Here is a 27571-nt window from a genome sequence, read left to right on the forward strand (position 1 = left end):
CATCTATGGACAATCATTTACACTTCACATTGAACTAGGGGCATTGAAGGTTGAAGTTTGTTTTTGTTTGTTTTTAACACAGCACTGAAGTCCTGAGTGGCCCACAAGTACAACAATGAGTAAGAGGCCTATGGTTGCTGAAGGCAGGCTTAGGTGAGGATTTGGTTAGGGTAGTGAACAGCCACTGGAAAGAGTACAGCTGGGCTGTATTGTCCTTCTATAAGTAAGAGAATTCGGTGAAACAAAGGTCTCCTTGTTACCCAAACCCTTGGGCAAGACTTCTCTTGATCCTCCTGACACTGGGATCTCAGAAGATAATGGTTCTAGGAGAAAATCAGCAGGAGGGAATCTGCCATGTTACTGGGAAAGGTGCATGGAACTAAAGCGTGCCTTGCTTCCCTTTGCTTCCCTATTCACACTCACACAGCAAAAACCAACACAAACAATGCTTAGAAAATAAATACCCATATATACAAATAGATGTGTACTATATTCAAAATACCACTTCCCGTTCTATTTCCTCTTTTTCTCATAACAGGGGATCACAGGTAGAAAGATCTCTCGAAGGTTGCTCCAAAACCCATGGGAGTGAATGTTCTGATAGATGTGAGGCTCAGCTGACGGGAACCAGGCCACCAGAGGGCAGTGCTGACACCAGGCCCAGTCACCTCTATACCACTCATTTGTGGTCTGGTTAGTGGCAGCCAGGTACAGAAGGAAGCACAGGTAGCCAGCCAGGAGCAAGCACAGTACCATGACAAAGCCCAGCAGGAAGAGGATCCTTGGAAAAGCCAGGAACAGGTACTGAGGGCAGAAAAACAAGAGTGTTAGCAAACAGATGATGACACCCGTGAGCACCAGCCCTTACCCTACGCAATGGCACACAGCCACCACCTCAGTTCACCCCCTGCATCGAATCTGACCCACCAGGCAGCATGTACAGCTCACAGGTACAGTGAAGCCCTAGCATTCATGAGGCCCTCGATTCAAAACTCTCTTTCTCACCTCTCTCTGTCTCTCTCTGTCTGTCTCGTGTGTACACACACACATACACACACAGACACACACACACACACACAGAGACACACATACACACACAACAGTTGCCCCAAATCTGACTCTTTGAACATAGATATGAGTCACAGTCAACACAGAAAAACAGCTCAAGAATAATCTTAGTGTGTATAAGAGTTTCCTGTGGAATAACTGAGGTGTTCACACAGGCAGAAAGGCTACTCAAGACACAGCACATTGCTAGTCCAAATATACAAGATAAGTGAGTGGAGACAGCATGCACCTACTAAAATCCTGCAATGCAAACCAGTGTCTTTCTTTAAACAACTGAGCACAAAAACACCAGCACAAGGACACTGGTATCAGCATCAGCCCTTCCAGACTCTTTTCTCATGCACAACGGTGCAGGCCGGAGAGCACAACACTCGGAAGGCTGAAGCAGGGGGACGGAAAGCTTCAGGCCAGTCAAGTTACAGAGTGATACCCTGCCCCAAAAAACAACCACCCAACCAACCAAACAAACAAACAAAAAACAAATTAAATGACCATGCATAAGGAAGAGTAAAACTTAGGGTCAGTCATAGTATGTACATCAAGGAGCCTTTAAAAACAAGTCAGACTGTGGGGTAGTGCACGTGAGAAAGGAAAGGCTCAGGGCTCTCACTGAATTCTTACGTGAGGGCATAACCGAGGCCGCTGGGAGTTCATGTCCAACTTATGTGCCAACTAGAGAACTGGTTGTCTCTGGGAATGAAACTGGAGGTGGGGGTGTCTAATGTTGCAGTTTCTCTTTTAAACCCTGTTCTTTTTAAATCCGTGGGTTCAGGTCAGAGGACAGAGTCCTTGCTTTCTACCTTGCTTGCTTGCTGCTGCATTGCCAGGTTAGCCTGGGCTGTGAGCTTCTGGGAGTCTCCTGTCCCCTCCTCGCAGCCTCTCGCCTTGCTGTAGAAGTGCACCCCTATACTGTGCTTACATGGGTTCTGAAATCCAAACTTGAGGTCCTCAGGTTAGTGTGGCAAGTACCTTATCCAGTGAGCCACCTAGATCCCCAAGCCAAATACGACTTCTTGGTTATTTGAATATCTTCTTGTTTTTATAAAATGCAGTTAAAAAAAAATTAGAAAGATTTCAATGTTTTTGGAAGTCAGAAGAGGAAAAATACTCATCAAAACTCTTGACAGGGGCAATTGTGTAACTCAAATCACAGAGAGAAGAGAGAGATGAAGGACACCTCAACTTTCTTATACCAAAAAAATCCTATACCAACTGGGCATGGTGGTAGCACATGTATTCCCAGCACTTGGGAAGCTGAGGCAGGAGGATTGAGTATCTGAGCTAGCCTGGACTACGTAGTGATATCCTACCCCAAAACCAAAACTACAAAATCTTTAAAGGTAGGAAATTAAATGTGTTGGTGAACATGTAGAGAAACCTATACACTGATTGCAGGAGACATTCCCACTGCTGTTCAAGTGGTTGAAAGCTACTGTATGATCTTGTAATTCAACTCCTAAGCACACACCCATGAGAAGTGAAGACAAGTTGACAAGAAATGTGTTTGTACTGTTCATAGTAATATTACTAAAAAATAACCAAAAAATGAAATAGCCAATATCTACCAACTTCTGAACATATAAAATATACTATATTCATGTAACAGAGTATTGCTTCACCACAGAAAGGAATGGAGAACAGACTCAGGCTACATGGACCTTCAGAACACTGTAAGATGCCAATGCATAGGGTGACATACTCATGACTGAATCTATGAAATGTCCAGTTCAGAGGGTCTCAACCTGTGACACCCAAAGGGTGTCACATATCAGATATCACGCATATCAGACAGTTACATTATGATTCCTAACAGTAGCAAAATTACAGGTGTAAAGTAGCAACAAAACAAGTTTATGGTTTGGGGTCACCACAGCATGAGGAACTGCATTAAAGGGTCACAACGTTAGGAAGGTAGATAATCGCTGGTCTAGTTAAAGGAAATTAATAAGGACAGGAAGCACATGAGTGGTTACCATGGCTAGGGGAGGATGGAATGGAGAATGTTCTTTGGAGGGGTAATAAAATGTTCTCAAATGCAAAAGTGGTAATGGGAACACAACCTGCTACCCTAACACCACTGACTTGTACATTCACAGAGTCCTGAGTTTGATCCCCAGCTCTGCATAAAGCAGGCTCAAGGACACACCAGTTATCCCAGCACCCAGCAATGGGAAACAAGAGGGTCAAAAATCCAAACCCAGCCTAATATATATGAGACCCTTCACAATAAATAGTTTTTTGTTTTTTTGGTTTTTTTCCAAATGTATAATACCTAGGTGTAATGGCACACACTTTTAATCTCAGAACTCTGAAGGGAGATAAAAGCAGATCTCTGTGAGTTCAAAACCAACCTGGTCTATATATCAAGTTCCAGGCCAGCCAGCCAGGGACTGAAACAAACAAACAAACAAACAAACAAACAAATAAATAATCTAGGACCCATGATTGGGAACACAACAGCCGTAGGGATAAACCTACTACTATTATCTTGCTAAATGAACACACTATTAAACTACCCACTAAATTTGTGTTTCTCTACCTACAGGTTAGTGTTAGTCCTCATCAGAGAAAATTCTTTCAGAGTGGATAGTGGCTAGCACAGACAACTGGTCAAAGTGCAGAGAGTAAGAGTCTGTGGAGTACTCAGCCATGAACAGGACAGATCATGCCTCTATCTCCTCCTTCCCTCCTCTCTCTCTCTCTCTCTCATGTACGTGTGCATGTGCGCATGTGCGAGCACGAGCGTAAACACACACACACACACACACACACACACACACACACAAGGCCCAGGGACTATCACAGAATGGGGAAAAGAAAGACTGTAAGAACCAGAGGACAGGGAGGATTGTGGTTAAACAATGTCATCTGGACATGCCAGGATCATGACCTCATAGCAAAGATCAAGCCAGGCAACATTCCAGCATAGAGCAGGGAGGAGTCCAAGCCCCCACTCCTAACTGAGGAGCTGTAGATGGTTAATGGCTTCTGGGGGAGGGTCAGTCAGTATCTTTCAAGGGTGAGAGGTTGAACATGGTCCTGTGACTATCCCCACACCTGTGAGTACACAGGCAGCACAAACTGGCCCTCATGTATTTAAGAAAACAAAACAAAAAAAGACACAAAGTTGGGAGGGACAGAATACACTGTATGTATGTATGAAATTCTCAAAGAATTAATAAAAATGATGTGCTTATTTTTTAAAAGAAAAAAAGTACCTTTATATTTTTCCTGGGACCCAATGAAAAATTACCTGAATTAGAAAGACTGTGTCCATGGACTGGAAATGCCCAAAATCATCAATGTAAGTTTCCTGGTACAGATCTGACACTACCACTAGTCGGACCAGAAAGGCAGCACTCAGTATGGCTACGGTGGCAGCCGATGCTGTCAGTGTCGAGAGGTAGATGAGGAAGTACCTGGTGTTCCAGGCACCAATGCAGTTGTTCACCCAAATGCAGTGATGGTCAAAACGGTGCACACAGCGGTCACACACCCCTGCAGAGAAAGGAGGTCAGCACAGCTGGGTTTGTCCTTGATGAGGCAGTAAAAGCAGGCATACGGACTGGGACTTTTACAGATTGACCACTGACAGTTTGGGAGCTGCAGTTTCTGAGGCTGGGAGATGGTCGGGGTGTGAAGGCTTGCTAGGCAAGCATGGCACGGGTTCATATCCCTAGCACGGATAGACGCCATGCAGGTTGGCAGCCTCTAATCTCAGCAGGCAGAAGGTCATGGGGCTCTTAAGCAAGCTGGCTACCTAGACTGCTTGAATGTATCAGTGAGCTCTGGTTCAAGTAAAAGACCAACTATCAATATATATGGTGAAGAACGATTGAAGAAGACACTCCGACACCAACCTCCAGCCTCCATGTACGCATCCACACATGTTCCCACACATACTGGAACGTGTGCACACATACGCACATAGGGATTTAAAAAGGAACTGCAGGGTGTAACCAGTTTAGTCACTGAGCACCAAATAGGGACAAGAAAAATCTGAAAAGAATAGTTTCTTAGCAGTAACAAATTTAGCATTTTTTTTTTCACTTATGCCAAACTCTCAAGTTCAATGTGAACACTGAGGTAGCACAAGAGTGAGTCCAGTTCTTATTGTGGACAGATCCTCAGTCCATTTGCTTCCTTTTCTCCTGGAGTTGGGGGATGAACCGAGGCCTTGCACTTTTGTTAGGTGTGCATTCTACACCTGTGACTCCCATTTCAGTCCACTGTTCCACTAATCGCCACGTCAGTGTGGCTATGTGAGGGAAAGTGTTTAGTGCTGGGTTCAGCTGTTGGGACCCTTGGAGAATGCCAACACGGAGCTTGGTGTGTGCTCCTCTGCCAGCATCCCCTTGTGGACAGCAGAGATGTGCTGGGGAGGGCTGGGGAGCCCTGACAGCCATACTCACTGCAGTGCTTGGACCGGGCCGGTTTCCGTAAGTCACAAGTGAAGCACCTTGAGTTCTCTGGGAACATCACATCGTCGAATTCATAGACTTGCAGAAGGAATGACTCATTGGATTTATTGATGGTGCCTGAGAAGGGAAGGGATGTCACTTCTATGCAATAAGGTTGACCAGGCGTACAAAACCCAAACCAGCACAATGAGGCTAAAATTGATGTGTTCACTATTTTAAGAAATTCACTTTATTTTCTGTGGTGTTCACATGTGGAGATGTACATGTGTGTGCAAGCTGGAGGTCAGCTTCATGGTGTTTTATGTATGTGGATGTACACATGTATGGAAGCTGGAGGTCATTTTCCAAAGGTGGATCTTAGGTGTCTGCCAGCCAACTTTTTTTTTTCCTTGGAGGCAGCTCCTCACTCACTTGGAGCTCAGCAATTAGGCCAGGCTGGCTAGCCACCAAGTTTCAAGGATCCTCCTGCACCTGCCTCCCAGCCCTGGGAGCCCTGGTTAGAACCACTGCTCTGGAGATTGAACTGGGTGGGGTCCTTATGCTTGCATAGCAAGCACCTCACAAACACTGCAAACATCTAGCCCCTAACTCACTTTGAGTAACTGGCTTATTGAGACAGAACTCATGAATCCAATTCACTTGTTTTATTTATGCAGTATTGTGTGTTTACGTGAATAACGTGTGTGGAGGTGTGTGGGCTACAGCACACGTGAAGGCCAGAGAACAACTGTGTGGAGTCGGGTCTCTCCTCCCACTGTATATAGATTCTAGGGATCAAATTCAGTTGCCAGGCTTGGCTTGTGCAACAAGTGCCTTTACACACTGGGCCATCTCACTGGCCCTTTATTTGGTTTCTTGAGACAGTTTCCATGCTGTAGCACAGGCTGGCCTTGAACTTGCTGCAGTCCCCCTGTCCCAGCCCCCCAAATGCTGATATTATAGACGTGAGCCAATTTAAAGCACACTCAGTTCTGTGCTTGGCACACTCTCATCACCCCTGAAAAGCACTCTAAACTGTCACTCCAATCCCTCTCTCCCATCAATATACTTACAGAAATGGGACCCTATGGCTGGGAAGGAGGACAGTGAAAGGGCCCCGAGTTCAGTCCCCGGCATCATTACAGAAGAAAAGAGGAAAAACGGGCAGGGGTGGCACACGCTTTTAATCCCAGCACTTGGGAGGCAAAGGCAGACGGATCTCTTTGAGTCTGAGCCAGCATGACCTATAAAGCAATTTCCAGGACAGCCAGGGCTGTTCCACAGAGAAACCCTGTCTCAAAAAACCAAATTAATTCATTAAAAATAAATAAATAAATAAATAAATAAATAAATAAATAAATAAATAAAAGGAAGCTGTGTCATACTGACCATGGCTCTACATAGACATATCTAAATGAATAAAGGTTTCAGAAACTAAAAAGTTATTGAAACCAGCATGGTGCCACAGAGGTGTGATCCCAAAATTTTGGAAGAAGCTCACAAATTCAAGGTCAGCCTGTGACTCAGAGCAAATCACTGTCTCCAAATAAACAATGTATATTGGAAGGTTTCACACTATTAAACCCATGGGTCAAAGACCAAAAATAAAATAGAAAACGCTCAAAACTGAGAGACAGTGAAAACATAACAGGGGAATCTTCTGCCATCTTCTAGGAAACAGTGTTACCTGTGACATGGTCAGCACAAGGCTTGAGCTGTCACTGGCTTGACACCTGACTTACCTGGATTGGCTGAACACGTCAGGGTGAAGAATACCAGGTTCAGGCCCAGCAGCAGATAGGGCAGGAGAAGGTAAGGCAGATAGAACTCCAGCTCTCGGCAGTAGCCAAATATTTCGAAGGTGTACTCAGCATAAACTAGCCCTTGCAAGAGCAGGTGCAGGACGATGAAGGTGGGGTTGCTGGAAGGAAGCAAATGTGGTTTATGCACAGGGCCACTCCAAGAAGAAATCACATGAGTCTATGGACCATGACATAAGCCAACCACTTCCTGTAAGAATTAAGTAAGGGCCCATTGTGGTACACATGCCTGTCACCGCAGCATTTGGAGATGAGCCAGGTTTGCCTTGAGTTTGAGACCAGCCTAAGCTACACAGCAAGTACCAGGCTAGCCAGAGCTACATAGTGAGACCTTGTCTAGAATAATAGTAGTAGTAGTAGTAATTGGGGCTGGGAAGATGGTTCTGTGACTGAGAGCACTGGCTGCTCCTGCAGAGGACCAAGCTCAGTTCCCAGCATCCACATAGTGGCTCACAACCATCTGTAACTCCAGTTCCAGGGAATCTAATGCCCTTTTCTGACCTCTACCAGCTCCTACACACATGTGATACACATACACTCAGGCCCCCACACATAGATACTTTTTAAAATGAAAACAGAAACACATTTTGCATTTATTTTACAGGAATATTTAATATTCCCCCCCTTTTTTTAAAAAAACATCTTTACTTGAAAGCACACATGACTATATTACCCCAGCACTTGGGAGGCTGAGCATAGAAAACTGTCATGAGTTTGTCTGGTCTATATAGTCAGTCCCAAGGCAGCCTAGGCTATAGAATGAGACCCCGTCTCAACAAAACCAAGATAAAGTGGCCTTGTTGGTCTGGGGAAGCAGTTCAGTGTTTCTGAGGGAGGAGGCTTGCCAGACATGCACAATATCCTCAGTTCAATCCCTAGCACTACAATCAATCAACACATGAAAACAATAAAAGCAGGCATCTTCAAGCCCAGAGACAAATGGTAAATGCTGGATAAGGAGAGGTTCCAAACCCAGCACGCTGGAAACTTCCAGCCTCCTTCCCTTTTCTATACTGGAAACCACAAGGGGCTTCCAGGAACTACAGAATGGCAACACCATCATCCAGACCGAATATGGCCACGCCTGAACCCTGAGCCACAAATACCGTGTGTGGAAGAGCTGATACAGAAGCCTCTGCGTGGCCCTCTGAAGGCACTGTGGGATTACACAGGAGCACACCTGAAATCACAGAGAAGGGTCAGCTCACTTCTCATTCCCCTCACTCCCACACAAGTGAGGTTTTGCACACGTCGCTGGCAACGGTGGTGATTCTAGCCACTGCTTCCTCATAGGCAGAGAAGCACTCCAAGAGAATACAGAGGACTTGCTTCTACTACCTTTCCTTTCAGGCCAACTTGCTCACGTCTTTACAGTGCATGAGTGTGTAGTGTGTTTGTGAACACACGTGTGCTCATCTATGTGGTCAGAGGTTGGTGCCCAGTGTCTCCCTTGACCGCTCTCCACCTTATATGTTGGCACAAGGCCTCTCAGGGCTCACCTATTTGGCCAGTCTGTCCTGCTGATCTCTTGTCATCGTCTCCCAAGTACTGAAATCACAGGCTGGCCACCATCCCAGCCAGCATTTACATGCTCTTTGGAGATCTCAACTCCGGTTCTTAATGGTTGCACGGCAAGCACGCTAACCACTCAGCCATCTCCTCAGCTCCTCCTCTATTTCTGAAACAGTCTCATTATGTAACCTAAGCTAGGCTGGAGTTCATGGTCCTCCTGCCTCAGCTTCCTAAGTGCTAGGATTTAAGAGGTGCAGACAACTTCTCCATTTCTACTTTGACTGCAACGACTGTATATGTCAGAGTCTTTGAAGAAAAGAGAGTGGGCAGAGGCTGCTGCAAAAGCTGCCGTTTCCTTACCCAAGGTTCCACCCCATGTTCAAAGCACACCTCTAGATCCCCAGGGTCCTCCTGAGTTAACCTCTTCTCATGGCTACTTGTCCTCATTTTGTTTTGAACTCCCCTGACCCCAACCTGCCTCCAGGGAAAATGGTCTGATGTCAAATGATGATGGACACCCAGGTGCTCAGCTTTCTGTTCATATGTCCTCCTCCTCCCAGTTTCACACCTGCTGCAAGCATGTCTAGGCAAACGCTATCCACAGACATTACACGCCATGCCTAACTTCAGACATTACACGTTTAAAAAGCCAACCTTGAAAATTAAACCTATCTCAGAGCAAGACACCAAGATTCCTTTTTGTTTTGTTTCTATGTACCCCCACTGGTCTTTAATTCTCAGTCCTCCTACATTGGCTTCCTAAGAACTGGGATTAAAGGCAAGACACATAACACCTGGCCCAGTGAGCCTTTCAGACTATACCTAGTACAGTATTCAAACTTCAGCGGTACCCAAGGATCATTGCTACCTGTGCTCCTCCAAGGACCAGGCTTTTCAAATGCTGGTTTTTTGTGAAGATGCAGATCATGACAACAGCGATCAATAAGAAGGCCAAGTAGAACAAGAAGAGAACCAGGAAGTCCATTCTGGAGGCTGCGAAGAAAGACAGCGTGAGTAATTGCTGTTGAAGGATATATCTAATTCCCCTTACCCCCATGGCATGTATCCTGAGCCCTGGGTCTACTCCTGAGTTCGAGGTCCACACCCAGGTTTGTGAGCATTAGTCCATCCTCAAGATGAACATTGTGGTCTGCCTTTGGGGCAATGAAAACCTTTCATTAGTTTGTCTGTGTCTGTCTGTGTGTGTGTGTGTGTGTGTGTGTGTGTGTGTGTGTGTGTATGTGTGTGTATGTGTACTTGTCTGTGTGCATGTGTCTACAGGTATGCATTAACATGTTTATGTGTGCTCAAGCCAGAGGATGGCATATCTCCATTATGCCCCACCTCATCTCTCTCTCTGTCAGTGTATGTGTGTGCAGGACAACTTTGGGAGTTATTTCCACCTTGTGAATCCTGAGAATTAAACCCAGGCTCATCAAGCTTGGCAGCAGGTGTCCTTGCCCACTGAGACATCTCACTAGCCCTGGGGCTTAGTTTTTATTTTTGTTGTTTGGGACATGGTCTTGCTATATAGATCAGGCTGGCATCAACAGAGATCCAGCTGCCTCTGCATCCTAGGTGCTGGGATTAAAGACACATGTGATCATGCCCAGACTTATTTTGAACTTTTGAAAATTTCTTAGTGTATGTGTGTTTGTCTGAGTGTGGGTGGATAATGCCATAGTGTGCATGTGGCAGTCAGAAGACAACCTCTGGTGTTGGTCCTCTCCCTCCACCTCATTGTCTGTTCACTGTGGTGTACGTCAGGCCAGCTGGCCTGTGTGTTTTTGAGGATCCTCCCACTGCACAGTCTGCAAACTGAAATTAGACAGATGCATATTACTACATCAGGATTTTGCATATGTTCTTGGGATTTGAACTCTGGCCTTCATACTTGCAAGACTAGTACTTCATTCATTAAGCTAGCTCTCTTGCCCAAAGTATAGGTCAAGGCAACCTCAAGTCGATGGGTTCCTTTCTTTGCCCTGTCAGTACTGAGAACTGAACCTAGGGCTTCATCTATACCGGGCAAGCATTCTATCACTGAGCTACCACCTCAGCCCTTTTCCACGTTTTTCTGATGCATGCTCACACATTCAGCTAGACTGGCTGGCCAGCAGGTCCAACAGGTGCCACTGTCACCTCCTCCCCTGGGATGGGATTACACACCTGTGCTGCCCATCACATCCTTTGTTTTAAATAAGATGAGAAGGACCCTTTTGTTTTACTATTTATTTACTTTAGTATGGGGGGGCAGGTGCTTGCAGGTGAATGTTTGCAGGCATGAGGAGGATGTCAAGTGTTCTCTATCATTCTCCATCATATTCCCTTAGGGTCTCCTGCTAAACCTGGAGCGCTCTCTCTCTCTCTCTCTCTCTCTCTCTCTCTGGCTGGGCTGACAGCCATCAAGCCACACTCAACATTTTATGGTGGTACCAGGGATCCAAACTCAGGACTTCATGCTTGCAATTAAGCACTCTTATCCACTGAGCTATCTCCCAGCCCCTCAGCTTTTATGCTTTAACATAAGATCTGGTCATCAAGGCTGAGTCCTCTCAAGACTACAAGACATTATCAACAGAGCCATCTCCCAACTCCTTATTTGTTTCTTGAGACAGGGTCTCACTATGTAGCCCAGGCTAGCTTGAAACTCAGAATTCTCCTGCCTAGGTTTCAGATTATTGGGATTACAGAGGTGCATCACCATACCCTGCAACAAAATCTTTTACTTCCTTAAATATTCACATAGCTACAGATCGACCCCCCCCCAAAGAACCTTCAGACCTCATCAGAATGAACAATTCCTAAAAGTAATCAGGATCCCATACCCAAAATCAGGCATCATGTCCTATTAAACAGGTCAGTGGTTACAATGTCACAGAACCAGAAGTAATACAACGACCTGTGTTAAGAAACTGGAAATGGTGGCGTTGGCTTTACCAGGTAGGATCCAACTCGGATACTATCAAACCAAAAACTACTAACAAAAGAGGAAACAAACAAATAAAGCCATTCTCACGAGATAACAGGTCTTCCGCCTACATATTTCCCGTGGCCGGACACTATTTCAGCAGCACTTTTAGCGTTCATTCCTCTTTGCCACTTCCACTTGGGTAGTGTTGTGCTTTTGGAACATGCAAAGATGGTGGCATGGTTGTTCCAGAATTGGCTGCGGAGACAAATAAGTACAACACTTACACAGTGTTGAATCAAGTGTCAGTAGTGGAATGCGCTGCGAAAGGCGCTTGGGAGTACCGCACCGCTGCTGAACTGGGACGAAAATGTGAAGTCCAGTAGTTTTGGGTCTAGGAGGCGCCCTCACCGGGTCCGGACACAGTGAGGGGTTGCCCACATGAGGTCCCGGATAGTTTTCCCTTGCTGGACACTTTCCGGATACATTATATTCAAGATTCTTGCATACTTGGGGGTCACAGAATCTCCCGCTGTGGTGGGACCAGGGAAGGACGGTGGTGAACGGAGCCCATCCTACAACCGATCTGGGAAGCATCAGGCTCAGAGAAGATAAGGGAGGCTCTGTGGCAGTTTGGGAGACCGTAACTGCGTCCGGAGCCCGGAACGACAGCCGACTGAGGGGTGAGCACAAGAAGCGGGGTGCAGGATGCTCGGAGAGGACTGTGGTCCCACACGTAACCACGAGGTTTAAACATGGGGTGCCGACGGCCGCCACCCAACCCGGGTGTCACAGAGGCTTCCAAAGTGCCTTACCCAAAACCCAGCTAACTCTCAGCCACTCCCAGCTGGCGCCATCCAAGCGCTCCCCGGGGCTTCCGGCGCGTCTGTAGCGTCATCAGTGCCCGCGATAAGGATAACTTCCGACGGAAGTAGTTGCCCAAGGGCGGAAATTATTGGAATTGGACTCTCGTGCTGCTAGTGCGTTCTGTTTTGTTCTCGCCTTTCTTCGTTGATTTTATTTCTTTTTTTCCCCCTTCTTTTTTAACTTCTGTCTCCCTCCCTCCTCCTCTCCGGTCCCTTTCTGTCTTCCTGCCCACCTTTATTATTACTTGACAATTTCTTACGTGTACATAATGAATCTTGGTCATTCCCCCGACTCCTCTCATCTCCCTCCTACCGACTCCCATCATTTCACCAAGCCCCCATCCAATTATCGTTGCTTTTATTTGATTCTTGTGGGTGGGTTTGTTTGTTGTTACCGACTGAGTTTAATTCGGATTTCTTGCATGAACATGGGTGGAAAAGCTTTTTTTTTTTTTTTTAAAGTTTTTCAGTGTAAAGTCAGGCGGTGGTGGTGCACGCCTTTAATCCCAGCACTTGGGAGGCAGAGGCGTGGGATTTCTGTGAGTTCGAGGCCAGCCTGGTCTACAAGGACAGGCTCCAAAGCTACACAGAGAAACCCTGTCTCAAAAGAAAACAAAACCAAAAAAATCTGTCTAAAACCAAGGTTTCAGTTAGGCATACTGTCGCAGACCTTTAATCCTGGCTGGCACTCAGGAGGCAGAGGCGGGTGGATCTCTTTGAGTCTAAGGCCAGTGGTCTACATAGCTATGCATACATAGCTAGATCTTGTCCAAAACAAAACAAATGAACAAACAAAACTAAGGTCCCACTACATTATACCAGGCTGCCTTGAGCTTTTGCACGTCCTTGTTTCGCCTTTTGCTGGGATGACAAGCATACACAACCACACCCAATACAGGAATTGGAATTTCCTAGCACTTTTGCTTCCCCACCCCCCCAAAAATGAAGGCTGTCTTGGGTCTTGGGAGAACTGCTGGACTGTGCAAAACAGCCTGGATCTTTCTGTGTCCTGGGAGGAGCTTGGTAGTGGTTCCTAACAACCCAGGAGGTACCCTAGACAGAGGCATCGGTGTCTTACTGGTGAATAGTTTACTCACAGTCAGTCACATCATTAGGACTTGGCCCAGTCCCAGCATCTTCCACTGCAGAAGTCACAACATGTCCACATCTGAGTCATATTCCGCTGTATACATGCCCCTTGCTCCCGTCATTTCCCCATACAGCTCAAACATCCTCCCTGCGGGTGGTGGGGAACAGTGTTTGGCTGAAATTCTTGAGGATAAAAAGGCTGTTTTGATGATAGGCAGGCTTGGGGTGAGAAGAGCTGCTTCCAAACATAGCACTGAGAAGGTCACTGTGGATGCTGCTTTAGCTCTGAATTCCTGCAGATCCTGTAAGAACTCTTGACACCTCTGAAAACAGGTTCTCTTTGAGGAAAAATGTCTGATCTATAGCCACCGACCTCAAAGCTCATTTTTCCTGTTTGCGTTGCTGCCTACCCCAGCTTCTTGATTCCTTTTTCCTTTCAGAAAAAAAAAATGTACCTTTCTAAATATATTTTACCCAAGGCCTTTGCAAACTTGTGAATACAGAATGGGCAGGCATGGTGAGAGCTGGAAAAATGGTTGCATATAGAGACCATTTCACATCCAAAGGAGGCTAGATTTCATCAAGGTCTCCAGCCGGCTCCAGCCTGCTGGTTAACACTGAGTTGGAAATCACATATTTTGAATTTATTTTGAATTTTCTATTCCCCGAGCAGAGTTTTATTCCCATCCCTTTCTGGTTTTTCTCTAAATGGTTTCAGTTCAGGCTAACTTTGATCTCACTTCAATCTTCCATCTTGTCTTGTGTTTCATTGCCTTCCATTAAACACCCGGAGAAGGGGATGGAAAGGAAGTGAGTCAAATCACCCAAAACAAAGTCTTTGGTTACCAGCTCTTCTGAATCACACTTCCATGATGCAATTATCCTTATTTAGTGTGTGTCCTGCAGTCTTTTTTTTTTTTCTTCTGATTGTGTACCCCAGGCTGGCCTTGACCTCACATTCCCCCTGAGTCTGCTTCATGAGTGCTGGGGTTACAGGCCTGGCCAAAACTCATTTTGCATTTGTGTATATGTATTCATTCAATAAACACATATTGGCAATAGGTGTCAGCTGCTGCTCTAGGTCAAGGGAACATAACAGTTAAGCAAAAGAAATTGCTGAAGTTGGGACTGAGGCTACTGTAGGTCAGTTGGTTGAGCCTGGGTTCCATCTCAAGGACCACATAAAACCTAGCATGGTGGAATATGCCTATAATGCCAGTACTGAAGAGGTAAAGGCTGAAAAAATACAACTTTAAAATCATCCTCAGCTACACAGTTGACAGCCACTCTGAGTTACATGAGACCCTGCATTTGGTCTGTGGGACACAGGTTGGACACGCCTATCTCTAGACAGTTTTTACCCCTATCTCTAGACAGTTTTAAAGTGTTAAGTTTAGTGAGTATATGTCTTTTTCACATCCAATAGAGTGGATTTAACATTCTTACTATGGGCAATTAGTCATGATGGTATATGCCTTTAATGTCAGCATTCCAGAGGGAGGCAGAGGCAGGTGGATTTCTGTAAGTTAGAGGCCATCCTGGTCTACATAGTGAGTTCCAGGACAGCCAGAGCTACGTAGTGAGGCCCAATTTGCAAAACAAAACAAAAACATTCTTACTGTGGGACATTATGATCTTTCCTACTTTGTGACTTTTTTTTTTTTTTTTTTTTTTTTTTTTTTGCTGGGGTGGGGATTGAGACAGGATTTTTTCTGTGTAGGTCCTAGCTGTCCTAGAACTCACTCTGTAGACCAGGCTAGCTTCAAACAGATCTGCCTGCCTCTGTCTCCTGAGTGCTGGCATTAAAGGTGTGTGCCACCACCACTTGGCTACTTTGTGATGTTACAGGTAGTTTTTCAATGATACATTCATAGCTTTAAAAAATATAGAGCTAGATCTGGTAGTACAGTCCTGTGACCCCAGATTAGGGCATGGAGGAAGGAGGTTCATGAGGTTGAAGAAGAGAACTATGAATTTGAAGCCATCTATGTGCTATATAGCTGCTGTCCTTTAACCTCAGGAATCAGGAGGTTGGAATGGAGCTTGAGAGGTCAAGGGAAATCCAGGTTATATATAACAGAACCCTGTCTCTAAAATATAAGTTCTGGGTGAATTTCTCAGTGCTTTGCTGGCTTTTGAAAATCAAGTGCTTCTCAAACTTTATTTTTTCCTCTCTGCCTCTGAGAACCTCCAATCACAAACACTGGCATCTATTTAATAAGAACGTAGGAAGGAAAAAAAACAAAAACAAAAAAATACTGACGTCTAAATCCAAGGATTTTACTCAAGTCCTTTAGAAAGGATTGAGTTGTCTTTGATATGTGGAGCAGAGAATCCTTCTTAGAATTATTCTTAGACCTTCCTGTCAACCCCTGAAACTGGACCTGTGATATCAAGTGGTTTTTTTTTTAACCTGTCATGAGATCAGTTGACAGGATTAACCTTTCATACCATGATCTCTTTTCCCTGGGAGTAATGTCTGAGGCAATATGGAATGGGATACAGACTTCATGGTTGGTCTGAAGGAGATGGCTCAGATGGTGAAGTACTTGCCATAACATGCAGACCCAATTAAAAAGTCAAGTATAGCCAGGTATAATGGCATAGGCCTTTAATTCTAGCACTTCGCAGGCAGAAGCAGGTCAATCTCTGAATTCAAGGCCAGCCTGGTTTACATAGTGACAGCCAGGACTGTAGAGAAGCCCTGTTTCTGAGGGTGGGGGCCAGTTAAGGTGTCATGACCCTGTAATCCCAGTGCTGGCAGGCTAGAATCAGGAAGATCAAAAGACTAGTTGACCAGCGCATCTAGGCTGATGGGTGAGCGCCATATTCCAATGGGAAATTCTTAAAAAAAAAAAAAAAAGTGAGGACTGGCAAGATGGCTCAAGAAGTAAGAGAGCTTGCTTTGCAACCTTGAGGACCAGTGTTTATCTCCCAGTATTCCTATACCTAGCCAGAGGTGAACCCCTGTGGACCTTCAGCTCCAGCACTGAGAGGTTGGAGACAGGAAGATAACTGGGATTTGCTGGTTGTCAAAAACAAAAACAAAACAAGAGCTGCTGCTTCAAAGAATCAAGTGGAAAGTGGTAGAGAATGACACGGGGAATCCTCTAGTCTCTATGTACACACAGGTGCATGAACTTCATTACACATGTATGTACAACACACATGCACACGAATGATTTTAAAATATAAAGAAAAGGTGGGTGTCTCCTGAGGAATGACACCAGGGGTTGACCTCTGGCCATTACACATATGGTTGCAAGCACACACACAGAGACATAGAGATTCATATCTGTTCATGCAGAAAACAGTCATAGGGAATTTTTCCATAAAAAACAGATGGGGGATGTAATAGAAGTGCCCTTTTGGCTTGTTTCAGTTTGTTGTGATATCAATAGCAACCATTTTAACACCTGACTCATAGTAGATATGCTCAATGTGTGGGTGAATGGGAAGGGGCTGAGTTATTCCTGATGGAGAGCTATACTGCAGAAAATATTCAAACAGGGCCTGCCAGGTGTCTCAAAGGGTGAGGGTGCTGGCTGCCCTAACAACCTAAGTTTCATCCCCCAGAATCCCAATAATGGTAGGAGAGAATTGACTCTTACAGGCTAATCTCTGACCTAGACACACACACACACACACACACACACACACACACACACACACACACAGAGAGAGAGAGGGGGGGGGAATATCAGAACAAAAATTACTCTGGCCAGTAGGTGGTGCCACAGCATGTTGCTGTTAGCTGGCTTGTATCATAATCTATGGGTGTCCAAGTCACCCTTTGGAATTTCCACTTTTGTTTCTGTGTGTGGTGCAGTGTGCTTCAGAACTTCACCACCGAGGCTCCTAAGCACCTGGGAGGTTCCTAAACATGGATAGTGAGGGCAAACTGTCTATTTTGGGTCTCATTTTGGACTGTGCTTAAACTGTTCAGTTCCCCTTGTCTTGAATGCTTAGGTGTACGGGTGAGCTGCTGGAGGCAACTTGAGCAAGGGAGGATTTGTTTGAGCTCACAGTTTCAGAGGGTTCAGTATATAGTTGCTTGGGCAGAATGCCATGGTGGTGGGGTTGTGTAGCAGAGAGTGTGCTTCCCTCGGCAGTGGTTGACATGAAGCAGAAAATGAGACGAGGAGGGGACAACAGATAGAAATAGTCCCCCAAGCTGGGGTCCAACCACTCAAAACATGAACCTGTGGAGATAATTTGTACTCAAGCCAAAACTCAGCATTACTCTTGCCACCATCAGCTGTAGTGTCTCCTAGGGAAAGAGAAGGCACAGCATCTCAGACCTGTGACTGTTCATGCTCACGGTCATGAGACTCAGCACATACCAGTTCATCTTCACTGTCAACTTGACTGCATTTACATCACCTAAGAGGTGTGACTATAAGGGCATTTCCAGAGGATTAAGCAAGGTTGGATGACCCACTCAATATGGGTGGGCTGGAGGTTTTCTTTTCTTTTTTTTAAATAAATGTTCATACACCTGTGTTTCTTAAACATTTTTTAAAGACATTTATGTATTATGCGTACAGTGTTCTGTCTGCATATATGCCTGCAGGCCAGGGGAGGGCACCAGATATCATTACAGATGTTTGTGAGCCACTGTGGTTGCTGGGAATTGAACTCAGGACCTTTGGAAGAGCAGGCAGTGCTCTTAACCGCTGAGCCATCTCTCCAGCCTCAGGCTGGGGTTTTTCAAAAGTGGCATTTACCTCTCACCATCCCAACTACAGACTCAATGATCTCAAACTCATACTGCCTGAACCAAAGCACTGTAAGCCTCCTGAGACCACTAGTCAAAATAATACGCTGGGGGCTGGAGGGATGACCCAGCATTTAAAGTGCACAAGCATGGTGACTTGAGTTTGGATCCTCAGAACCCAGGTAATGCCAGGTGGCCAAGGAAGCCTGCCTGTAACATCAACACATGACATGCACAGATGGGTGATTCCCCTCCATCCCCCCCAGCACCCTGGCTAGGTGATTTGGCAGGTTCTGGCTACTGGAGGGAGACCCCGTCCCAATATATGAGATGGAGGATCATTATGGAAGATACTGGACACCACCTTTTGGCCTACACACATATGCACACGTGTGCTCACTAACAAGCCTTACCTTCCTTAAGTAGCTTCTTCTAGGTATTTTCTCACAAGAATGAGAGAGTTAACCAAGTGCATCTTGACACCCCACCCCCCCTCCTCACCAAGTTCTGCTGTGAACTGACAAAAAAGGTAACTCCAACAGGAAATACAGAATGAAACTATTGGGAAGTCAAGTAAGGGTAAAGAGTGTGTGCCCAGAGCCAGGCATGCTGGTACATGCCTGTGAACCCAGCACTGAGGAGGCTGAGGGCAAAGGGGTTGTGAGAGTTCTACACAGTAACATGTTATCTTAAGCTAACCTTAAAACTGGGTCGGTTCCTATCTTGAAGAGGGATGGAACTCACAAGGCCTGACCCTTGCCTGGCATTCTAAAGGCAATATGCAGTTGGTGGGGAGGGAGATGTGTTTTCTTTAAGTGTTGCTACCAGTGTTAGGGCAATGATGCACATGCTGGGGGATCAGATGTCTGGGCTTCTGATGGAACATCCATGTCTTCTACCTGTGTGGCTATAGGCGAGTTAACTCATCTCTCTGTTCTTTGGTCTCTTCAGACTCAAAAATAAGGATAAGAGAATTTACTTCAATGGGTCATTGTAAGGATTAAACAGGGAAATGTCCACAGAGCATTTTTCAGTAAACATTGGCCACTGATGTCATAGACACAACCCCTCACATTAACTAATGGATCCAGAACAGAAGAACAAAACAGGAAGGTTCTGGAGTTAAGAGCTTTGGTATGTGAAGTGTAATTGTTTAATGGTCAACTTGACGCAATGTAGCATTGCCTACAAGAGAGTTGCAGGGAGGATTTGTCTTGGCTCAGGTTGGCCTGGGCTCATCTTGATGGGGAATTTCTTTGTCTGTCATTGATGTGAGAGGATGAGCCCACTGTGGGCAGTGTCATTCCCTGGACTGTGTAAGAGTAGAGAAAGCTAACTGAATGCTAAGCACACATACACATTAGTTTCCTTCTGCCCTTGACTGGCAGACTGTATTAACTTACCTGCTATTCTTTAATCTGGAATTATGAGCTAAAGTAAACCCTGCTCCCCTAAGTCTGGCTATTCTATCATAGTAGCAGAAATAAAACTAGAACAATGTGTTGGGATGCTTTGTTTTCAAATGTTTATTTTTGGTTTTTATTGTGTGTATGTATGTTTGTGTGTGTGCACATGTGTGCAGATGCTCACAGAGGCCAGAAGGGGGAATCTGATCCCTTAGCTAGAGGCACTTGGATCTGAACTCCAGGCTTCATGACAGAATAAGTATTATCATGCTCCATATTCATATACAGTGAGAGGAGAGAGGGAAAGACAGGCAGCCTAATATATTACTGCTAGAAATACTGAAATTTACCTTTGTGGGGCTAGCTTTGGATATAATAGTCACCCTTGAACCAATGACAAGGGCAAGAAAATAGAATGTGTCCCTTATCTGGAGTTGTGTAACCCATTGCCATGCTAAAGCAGTTGGGGGGGGCAGGAGGAAATCTGCTTTCTCTCAGCCCAACAGCTGCTTAGAGAGTGGAGACCCCTGGAAAGGAGAATTGGGCATGGCAGAAACAAGTATGAATCCTGGGTAGGCAGTATATGCATGGGTATATAATAATTTGTAATAGTTGAAATGATTGGAGGAATGTGTTCAAAATGTCCCCCCAAATTCAATATTGACCCAAGAATGCAGTAGTATGAATTTGGGATGCCATGGGGTGGGGTGAGAATGTGTGGTGTGTGTCCTCTAATCTCTGGACTCAAAGGCAAATCTATTAATAAGTTCCTTCCTGGCAGCTGTCTCCTGCTGCAGATTCAAGGAAATGTATATTCAAAGTCTGGGAGAAGGAAATTTTATCCATAGAGCTGCCGTTTCATAGTGGCGCAAGGTCACAGAGAATGGATGCCATTCCTTAGGAGGAGTGAGAGGGAAGAGGCAAAGATCCTCTCTCATCACAGGGTCAGCAGGACAAAGGAGATGGCTCAGTGTCCAAGAGCTGACTTCAGATCTCCCACACCCACATGAAGACAGGCATGGATGGCTGTGCATTCCTGTGACCACCCCCCGGCCCCCAGCACTAGGGAAGGGCAGAAACAAGCAGACCTCAGGAGCTTGCTGCCAGCCAATGTAACTGAAAGGTGTGCTTCAGTTCAACGGAGACCCTGTCTCGATGGACTAAGGCAGAGTGACTGCAGTCACTTCCTCTGGTCCTTGTATGTATGTTCATAGGCACATACAAAGACCTCAGACACACAAATAATAAGTTAGAAAGAAATTAGCACATACATGTGCACATTCATGCATAAGTGCGTACACACACACACACACACACACACACAGAGGAAATCAGATGAAGGTGTGCTCTGATTTCCCTAGGGAAGTGCCAATATATAAAGTCAATGAGAGGATAATAAAGAACCTTCCACAGACTCCATGGAATGGAGAGGGGTGTTAGGTACCCCACCATCCTGGCTCCAGTGATGGCTGCAGACTAGCTCACCAGGTGGGTACTCACTACTCAATTTGAAGAATCCTTGTCCACTGTAGGGAGAGTCATAAATATAAGCAACGAGATAGTTTCTAAAGACATAAAAAAGCAAGATAAAGTAATTTTGAAGTGTATATAAGGTTAAAAACAACTAAAAATGAACAGAAGTGAGTCAGATATACTAGTGAATCAGCAAAGTCAACCTTGGCGCTCCCAGAACTGAAACTTGGTTATATGAAGCCACTGGAGTTGGAGGCTATTTGTTACAGCACCTAGAGCTAGTGATGCTAATACATTACCCACACTGGTTAAGTGAAGCATTGAAATTGGTGGCTATTTGTTACAACAGCTAATGTTAATAATACTGACCAATACACTACCCATATTGTTAGGGAAAGCTTGAACATGTCCCACTTGTCTTGTTAGGGTTTCTATTGTTATGATGAAACAACATGACCAAAAGAAAGTTGTGGATTTATTTGGCTTACACTGTCACATTGTAGTCTATCACTGAAGGAAGTCAGGACAGAAATGGAGGCAGGAGCTGATGCAGAGGCCAAAGAGGGTCCTGCTTACTGGCTTGCTGTTCCTTGTGGCTTGCTCAACCTCTTTTCTTACAAAGCTCAGGACCACCAGCCCAGGAATGATACCACCCACATTGGGCTGGGTCCTCCCCATCAACCACTAATTAATAAAATGCCTTATGGATGGATCTTATGTAGGCATTTTTCTCAAATGAGGTTCCCTCCCTCCTTTCAGATAACTTCTGCTTGTGTCAGGTTGATTTAAACTAGCCAGAACAATCATCAATCCTCCAAATATTATTACATCACTCATTGGTCAACTTCAGCTCCTTCATGAAGTTGGTTAATCTTCTCCCTGTAGGATGGTTTCATTTGAGCAGGATCTCATGTAACTCAGACTAGTCTCTATCTCACTGAATCATATAGCCAAGGATGGCCTTGAACCATTCCTTCTGCCTCTACCTCTCAAGTATTGTGTCTACAGACATAACACAAACCAACGCAGCCTGCCTGACAAAGCCAAGATTTTGAAAGCACAGTGCAGGCTCACACAGACTTTGGACAGGAACGCTTGACTGCAATATATAAATTCTAGCTTGGACTTTGTCTTCAGGATGGCTGGATGTGACTTGGCAGGAACAGAACAAGACATTGGCGTATTTCAAGCCAATGTCTGGGTTTTCCCAATAAATTTCTGTCTGACTTCATTTACTCCGCTGGACAAAAGCCTCTTCTCCATGGCCTCACCACATCCTGAATGAAGAGCCCTTTGTGGGCAGATAGGAATCCACCATCGTCTTAGGCTTTGCTAGGGCCACCAAGAAGAAAGTGTCAGATGGAGTAGCTTTGATGGCAGCATTTGCTTTTGTTTTGTTTTGTTCTCAGAAGGGTCTCATAGAACACTGGCCTTGAATGTCTTATGTAGCCAGAATGACATTGAACTTCTGGTCCTTCTTCCTCCACCTCCTGAGAGCTGGGATCACAGACATGGACCAACATACTGGGTTTATGGTGTTGTGGGTTTATGAAACCCAGGGCTTCACAAATGCTAGGCAAGCATTCCACCAACTAAGCTACAGCCCCAGCACCAAGGTTCATTTCCTCACAGCTTTGAAAGCCACAAGTCTGATTTGTATTAGCAGTTTTGTTTCTTCTAAAGCCACTTCAGGGCTTGCTAATGGCTAGCTTCTTGCTGTGTCTTCATCTGGGTCTCCTTCTGTGTATCTTTGCCCAAACTTCATCCTCTTTTAGGAATACTATCTGTGCAAATCTAATCCCAGCACTTGGGAGACAGAGGCAAGCAGAGCTCTGTGAGTTCAAGGCCAACCTGGTCTCCATATAGTGATCTCTAGACTGAAACCTTGTCAAGAGGCGGGATATACTATCTTGTGGGGGGGGGGGTTGGAGAGCCGACTCTGTGATTAAGAGCACTTGTTGCACCTATAAAGGACCCAGATTCAATTCCAAGGACCCATATAGCAGCTCACAACTGTATCTCCAATCCCAGGAGATCTGAAACTCTCTTCTGTCTGGTGCACAGACACACCAACAGGTAAAACACACATACATGTAAAATCATAAAATATTTAAAAATATTTTTAAAAGAATGCCTTCTTGGGGCTGGAGAGATAGATGGCTCAGTAGTTAAGAATGTCTGATGCTCTTGAGACCACAGCGGTTCAGTTCCCATAACAAACATCCCACATGGTGGTCCCAGCAATCTATCCAGTTTCAGAGGCTCTGATACCCTCTTCTGGCCTCCAAGGGCACCAGGCATGCACCCATACATACATACCAGCACTCTCATGAACATAAAATAAAATATTTTTTTTCTTAAAGAGTATTGCCTTACTTTTTCTGTAATAACTTTTGATGGCTACCATGTTGATGAGAGAATGCAGAGGATCTGGAAATCAATAAGGATTCCACCATGGTGGGATGGGTCTGTAATCCCAGCACTAGAGAATTGGAGTTCAAGGCTTAAAAAGAAAGAAAGAAAGTAAGAAAGAAAGAAAGTAAGAAAGAACAAAAGGAAGAAAGGAAGGAAAAAGAACAAAAGAAAGGAAGAAGAAGGACAACCCAGGTGGTGGCACACACCTTTAATCCCAGCACTAAAGAGGCAGAAGCAGGTGTTCTCTGTGAGTTCAAGACCAGCCTGGTCTACAGAGCCAGTTCCAGGACAGTCAGAGCTATCCAAAGAAACCCTATCTGGAAAACAAAAATTTTTTAATAAAAAAATGGAAAGAATGGACTCCGGCAGCCGGGGTCCGGCTGCGAGAGCGGCGGCGCGGGGCGGCATTGAGCGTCGCGCGGCGCAGCCAAGACCATGGCTGGAGGCAAAGCTGGGAAAGACAGTGGGAAGGCCAAGGTTAAGGCAGTGTCCCGCTCACAGAGAGCTGGGCTGCAGTATCTGTTCTTGGACCTGGAAAGCTGAATTAGCTGTTTTAAGAATGTGTGTTGCAGAGACAGGTGAATCTCTGTGAGTTCGAGGCCAGCCTGGTCTATAAGAGCTAGTTCCAGGACAGGCTCCAAAGCTTCATAGAGAAACCTCGTCTCGAAAATGCCAAAGGAAGAGGGAGGGAGGGAGGAATGTTTGTTGCTCTTGTAGAACACCTGAGTTTGGTTCCCAGGACCCATATCAGAAGGGCCACAACCACCTGTAACCTGCTCCAGGGGAATTCACACATCTCATACCCACACCGACACATAAATACTTAAAAATAAAATAAATATTTTTTGAAAATAAAAAAAAAAATGGAAAGAAGCCAGGTAGTGGTGGCGCATGCCTTTAATCCCAGCAGTCAGGAGACAGAAGCAAATGGATCTCTGTGAGTTTGAGGCCAGCAAGCAGGCATGGCCCTGGCACTGTAGCTGAGAGTTCATGCTTTGAGATGTAACCAGGAGGCAGAGAGAGCTAAATGGGAATGGCTGAAAGTCTTTTGGAATTTCAAAGCCCCCCACCCCATGATACTTCTCTTCCAATGAGGCCACACTTCCTAACCTTCCCAAACCGTTCCACTAACTGAGAACCAAGAATTCAAACATAAGCCCCTGTGGGGGCCATTCTCACACTATAAGAGGCCATAGAGGAATGCTGCTCACTGGCTTGCTCTCCTGGCTTGCTCAGCCTGCTCTCTTATACTACTCAGGACCCTTGCCCAGGGATGGCACTGCCCAGAGTAGGCTGAGCCCTCCCACATCAGTCATCAGTCACAACAAAGCCCTAAGGACTTGCCTACAGGCCATTCTAACGGAGGTGTTTTCTCAATTAAGGTTCTTTTTCTCTAATAACTCTTGCTTATGTCAAGTGAAAACAAACAACAAACCTGTAAGTCTTTTTCTATCCCACCAGCCAGCTCACAAACAGTGACACAGAGACTTCTTATTAATGATGAAAGCTTGGCATATAGCTTAGGCTTGTTCCTAACTGACTCTTATAACTTAAATTAACCATTTATATTAACATATGTTCTATCACATGGCGTTACCTCTCTTTCATCTTTTTGTTTTGTTTTTCAAGACAGGGTTTCTCTGTGTAACAGCACTAGCTGTCCTGGAACTAGCTCTGTAGACCAGGCTGGCCTCGAACTCACAGAGATCCTCCTGCCTTTGCCTCCTGAGGGCTGGAATTAAAGGCGCCACCACCGCACGGCTCCTCTTTTCCATTTTGCACCTCCTATTTTCTCTCCATGTTTCCTCCCATCTCCCACTCACCTAGATTCCTCCTCTTCTTTCTCTCCCCAGAAATCCTGCCTATACCTCCTGCCTTGCTATTGGTCGTTCAACTTTTTACCTTCACACAGTGTACAAATATCCCACAACAAAACTAACAACTAGTTAACCAGGATGTCATGTATGTCAATGAGAGCTACTCAGTGATCATGCCAACCTCCCAGGATCAGAGTTTGATTCCCAACTCCAGCAAAACTCAAACAAACAAACAAAACCAAAGCAGGGTGCTCTGCAGTCCCAGAACTGGGAGGCGGAGTCAGGAGGACCCCTGGGTTTGTTGACCAGACAGGTTGGCCTACTTTGAGAGAGCCCACAGAAGGGCTGGAAAGACAGCTCAATGGTTAAAGTGTATATTGATTTTGCAGAGGACATGAGTTCAGCTACACAGGGAGACTCACAACTGCCTATGACTTCAGCTCCAGGAGACTCAAACACCTTCTACTAGTCTAATCTGGCACCAACACTTATGCCCATATACCTACACAGAGATGCACACATTCACACATAACTAAAACTAAAGAAACCCTTTTTTAAAGGAGGGATGCCTGAGAAAGAACATCCAAATTGGCCTTTTGTCCACACACACACACGTGCACGTGCATACACAAATAATAAATAAATAGGCAGGCATCGTAGTGCATATCTTTAATCCTAGCACTTGGGAAGAAGAAGCAGGTAAATCTCTGAGTTCGAAGCCAGTTTGGTCTACATAGTAGTGAGTTCTAGGACAGTCAGGTCTACATAGTAAGCCCCTGTTTGAAGCAAGACAAAACAAGCCCCTGTATTTGTATGTGTGTATTTATTAGGCATGGTGGTATAGGCCATCTTTAATCTTAGCACCCAGGAAACTTAGGCATGAGAACAATGGGTTCAAATCCAACCTTGGTTATGTAGCAAAAACTTGAGCCAAAAATAAAATAAAATAAACTTAAATAATACATATGAAAAATAAAGGGTACAAATGAACAGACAGATGGAGATAATTTTTAAATATTTTAACCACAATTATTTATTTCAATGGTTTGAAATAAATGGGGTAGGGTATGTATGTGCCACAGAACACCCTGAGCCATCTCGTTTGTCCAGGAAATTTGTATTACAAGGTTTGGGAAAGTTCCAAGCACAGCACAGGGTTAGGGCACACAGCACTTTGTTCCCAAGCACAAAGCCTTGCTCTTGTCCCCTAACCTAGTCATCCATAGAAGCCTATCCTTCAGGGTTTTATGGAGGTTCCATTGATGGTGTGACTAATTATAGGAGTAGAGTTGAGAGTTCCAACCCTCTAATCACATGTCTGGTTCCCCTGGCAACCAGCCCCTATCCTGTGATACACAGAAGTCCACTAAGAGTCATTTCATTGGCACAAAAGACACTCCTGTCCCTCAGGAAATGATGAAGCCCTCAAAGTGTGCGTGTGTGCGCGTGCGTGTGTGCGTGCGTGTGTGCATGTGTGATGCCTGTGTGTGTGCGTGTGTGCGTGTGTGATGCGTGTGTGTGTGTGTGTGTGTGCGTGTGGGTGTGGGGGTACAGGAGGATGCCAGATGCTGACATTAGGTGTCAATCACTCTCTACTGTGCTCTTCCTGTCACCAGCCCTAGCATCCCCCCACCCCAGGGCTTGGGCTACTGATGTTCACTGCCACACTTGGCTTTACATGGGGATGCCAAGCATCTGAACTCAGTTCCTTGTCTTGTGCAGCAAGCACTTTTCTCACTGACCCATCTCCTCAGCCTCTGTGTATTTATTCTTTTCCCCAGTAGCAAAAATGTCTAGCTAGATCATGAGTTCTGGAGTCAAGAACAAATCTGTGTGACCCTTGACACATTCTACAATCACCCTGACACACACTATTTTCTCTTGTTTAAAGTGGATTTCTGGTTCTAGGTTCCTTAGAATTGTGACAACTTGAATGAAGTAAGAGATGCATGAAAATTATCTGCTGTAAGATTGGCTCTGGAACCAGCAAGATGGCTCAGTGAGTAAAGGTGCTTGCTGCCAAGCCTAGCAATATGAGGTTGATCCCTGGGATGAACATGGTAGAAAAAGAGAACCA

General features: G+C 45.3%; 1 protein-coding gene across 1 annotated transcript; it reads right to left on the reverse strand.

The window, feature by feature from the left end:
• Positions 1–477: 477 nt before the first annotated feature.
• Zdhhc4 (zinc finger DHHC-type palmitoyltransferase 4) lies at positions 478–12500 on the reverse strand. Its single transcript, XM_051205263.1, has 7 exons — positions 11820–12500; positions 9669–9793; positions 8395–8468; positions 7211–7389; positions 5481–5606; positions 4322–4566; positions 478–804 (listed from the first exon to the last, which is right to left on the reverse strand). The coding sequence occupies exons 2-7, from the start codon at positions 9783–9785 to the stop codon at positions 514–516; spliced, it is 1032 nt and encodes a 343-aa protein (XP_051061220.1). The 5' UTR covers positions 9786–9793; positions 11820–12500; the 3' UTR covers positions 478–513.
• Between the last annotated feature and the right edge of the window lie 15071 nt (positions 12501–27571).

The sequence above is a fragment of the Phodopus roborovskii genome, unplaced genomic scaffold, assembly GCF_943737965.1.
Source record: "Phodopus roborovskii unplaced genomic scaffold, PHOROB, whole genome shotgun sequence".
In the NCBI taxonomy this organism is placed as follows: Eukaryota; Metazoa; Chordata; class Mammalia; order Rodentia; family Cricetidae; genus Phodopus; species Phodopus roborovskii.

Bases quoted from the DNA above. Each gene is read 5' to 3' on its own strand.
- Zdhhc4 (XM_051205263.1), bottom strand. From the start codon at position 9,785: ATGGACTTCCTGGTTCTCTTCTTGTTCTACTTGGCCTTCTTATTGATC. The intron at 8,469-9,668 runs GTAGCAATGATC...CTGTGATTTCAG, and splicing joins TGGTCCTTGGAGGAGCACAG to GTGTGCTCCTGTGTAATCCC. The intron at 4,567-5,480 runs GTGAGTATGGCT...CTTTCTCTGCAG, and splicing joins GGCCCGGTCCAAGCACTGCA to GGGTGTGTGACCGCTGTGTG.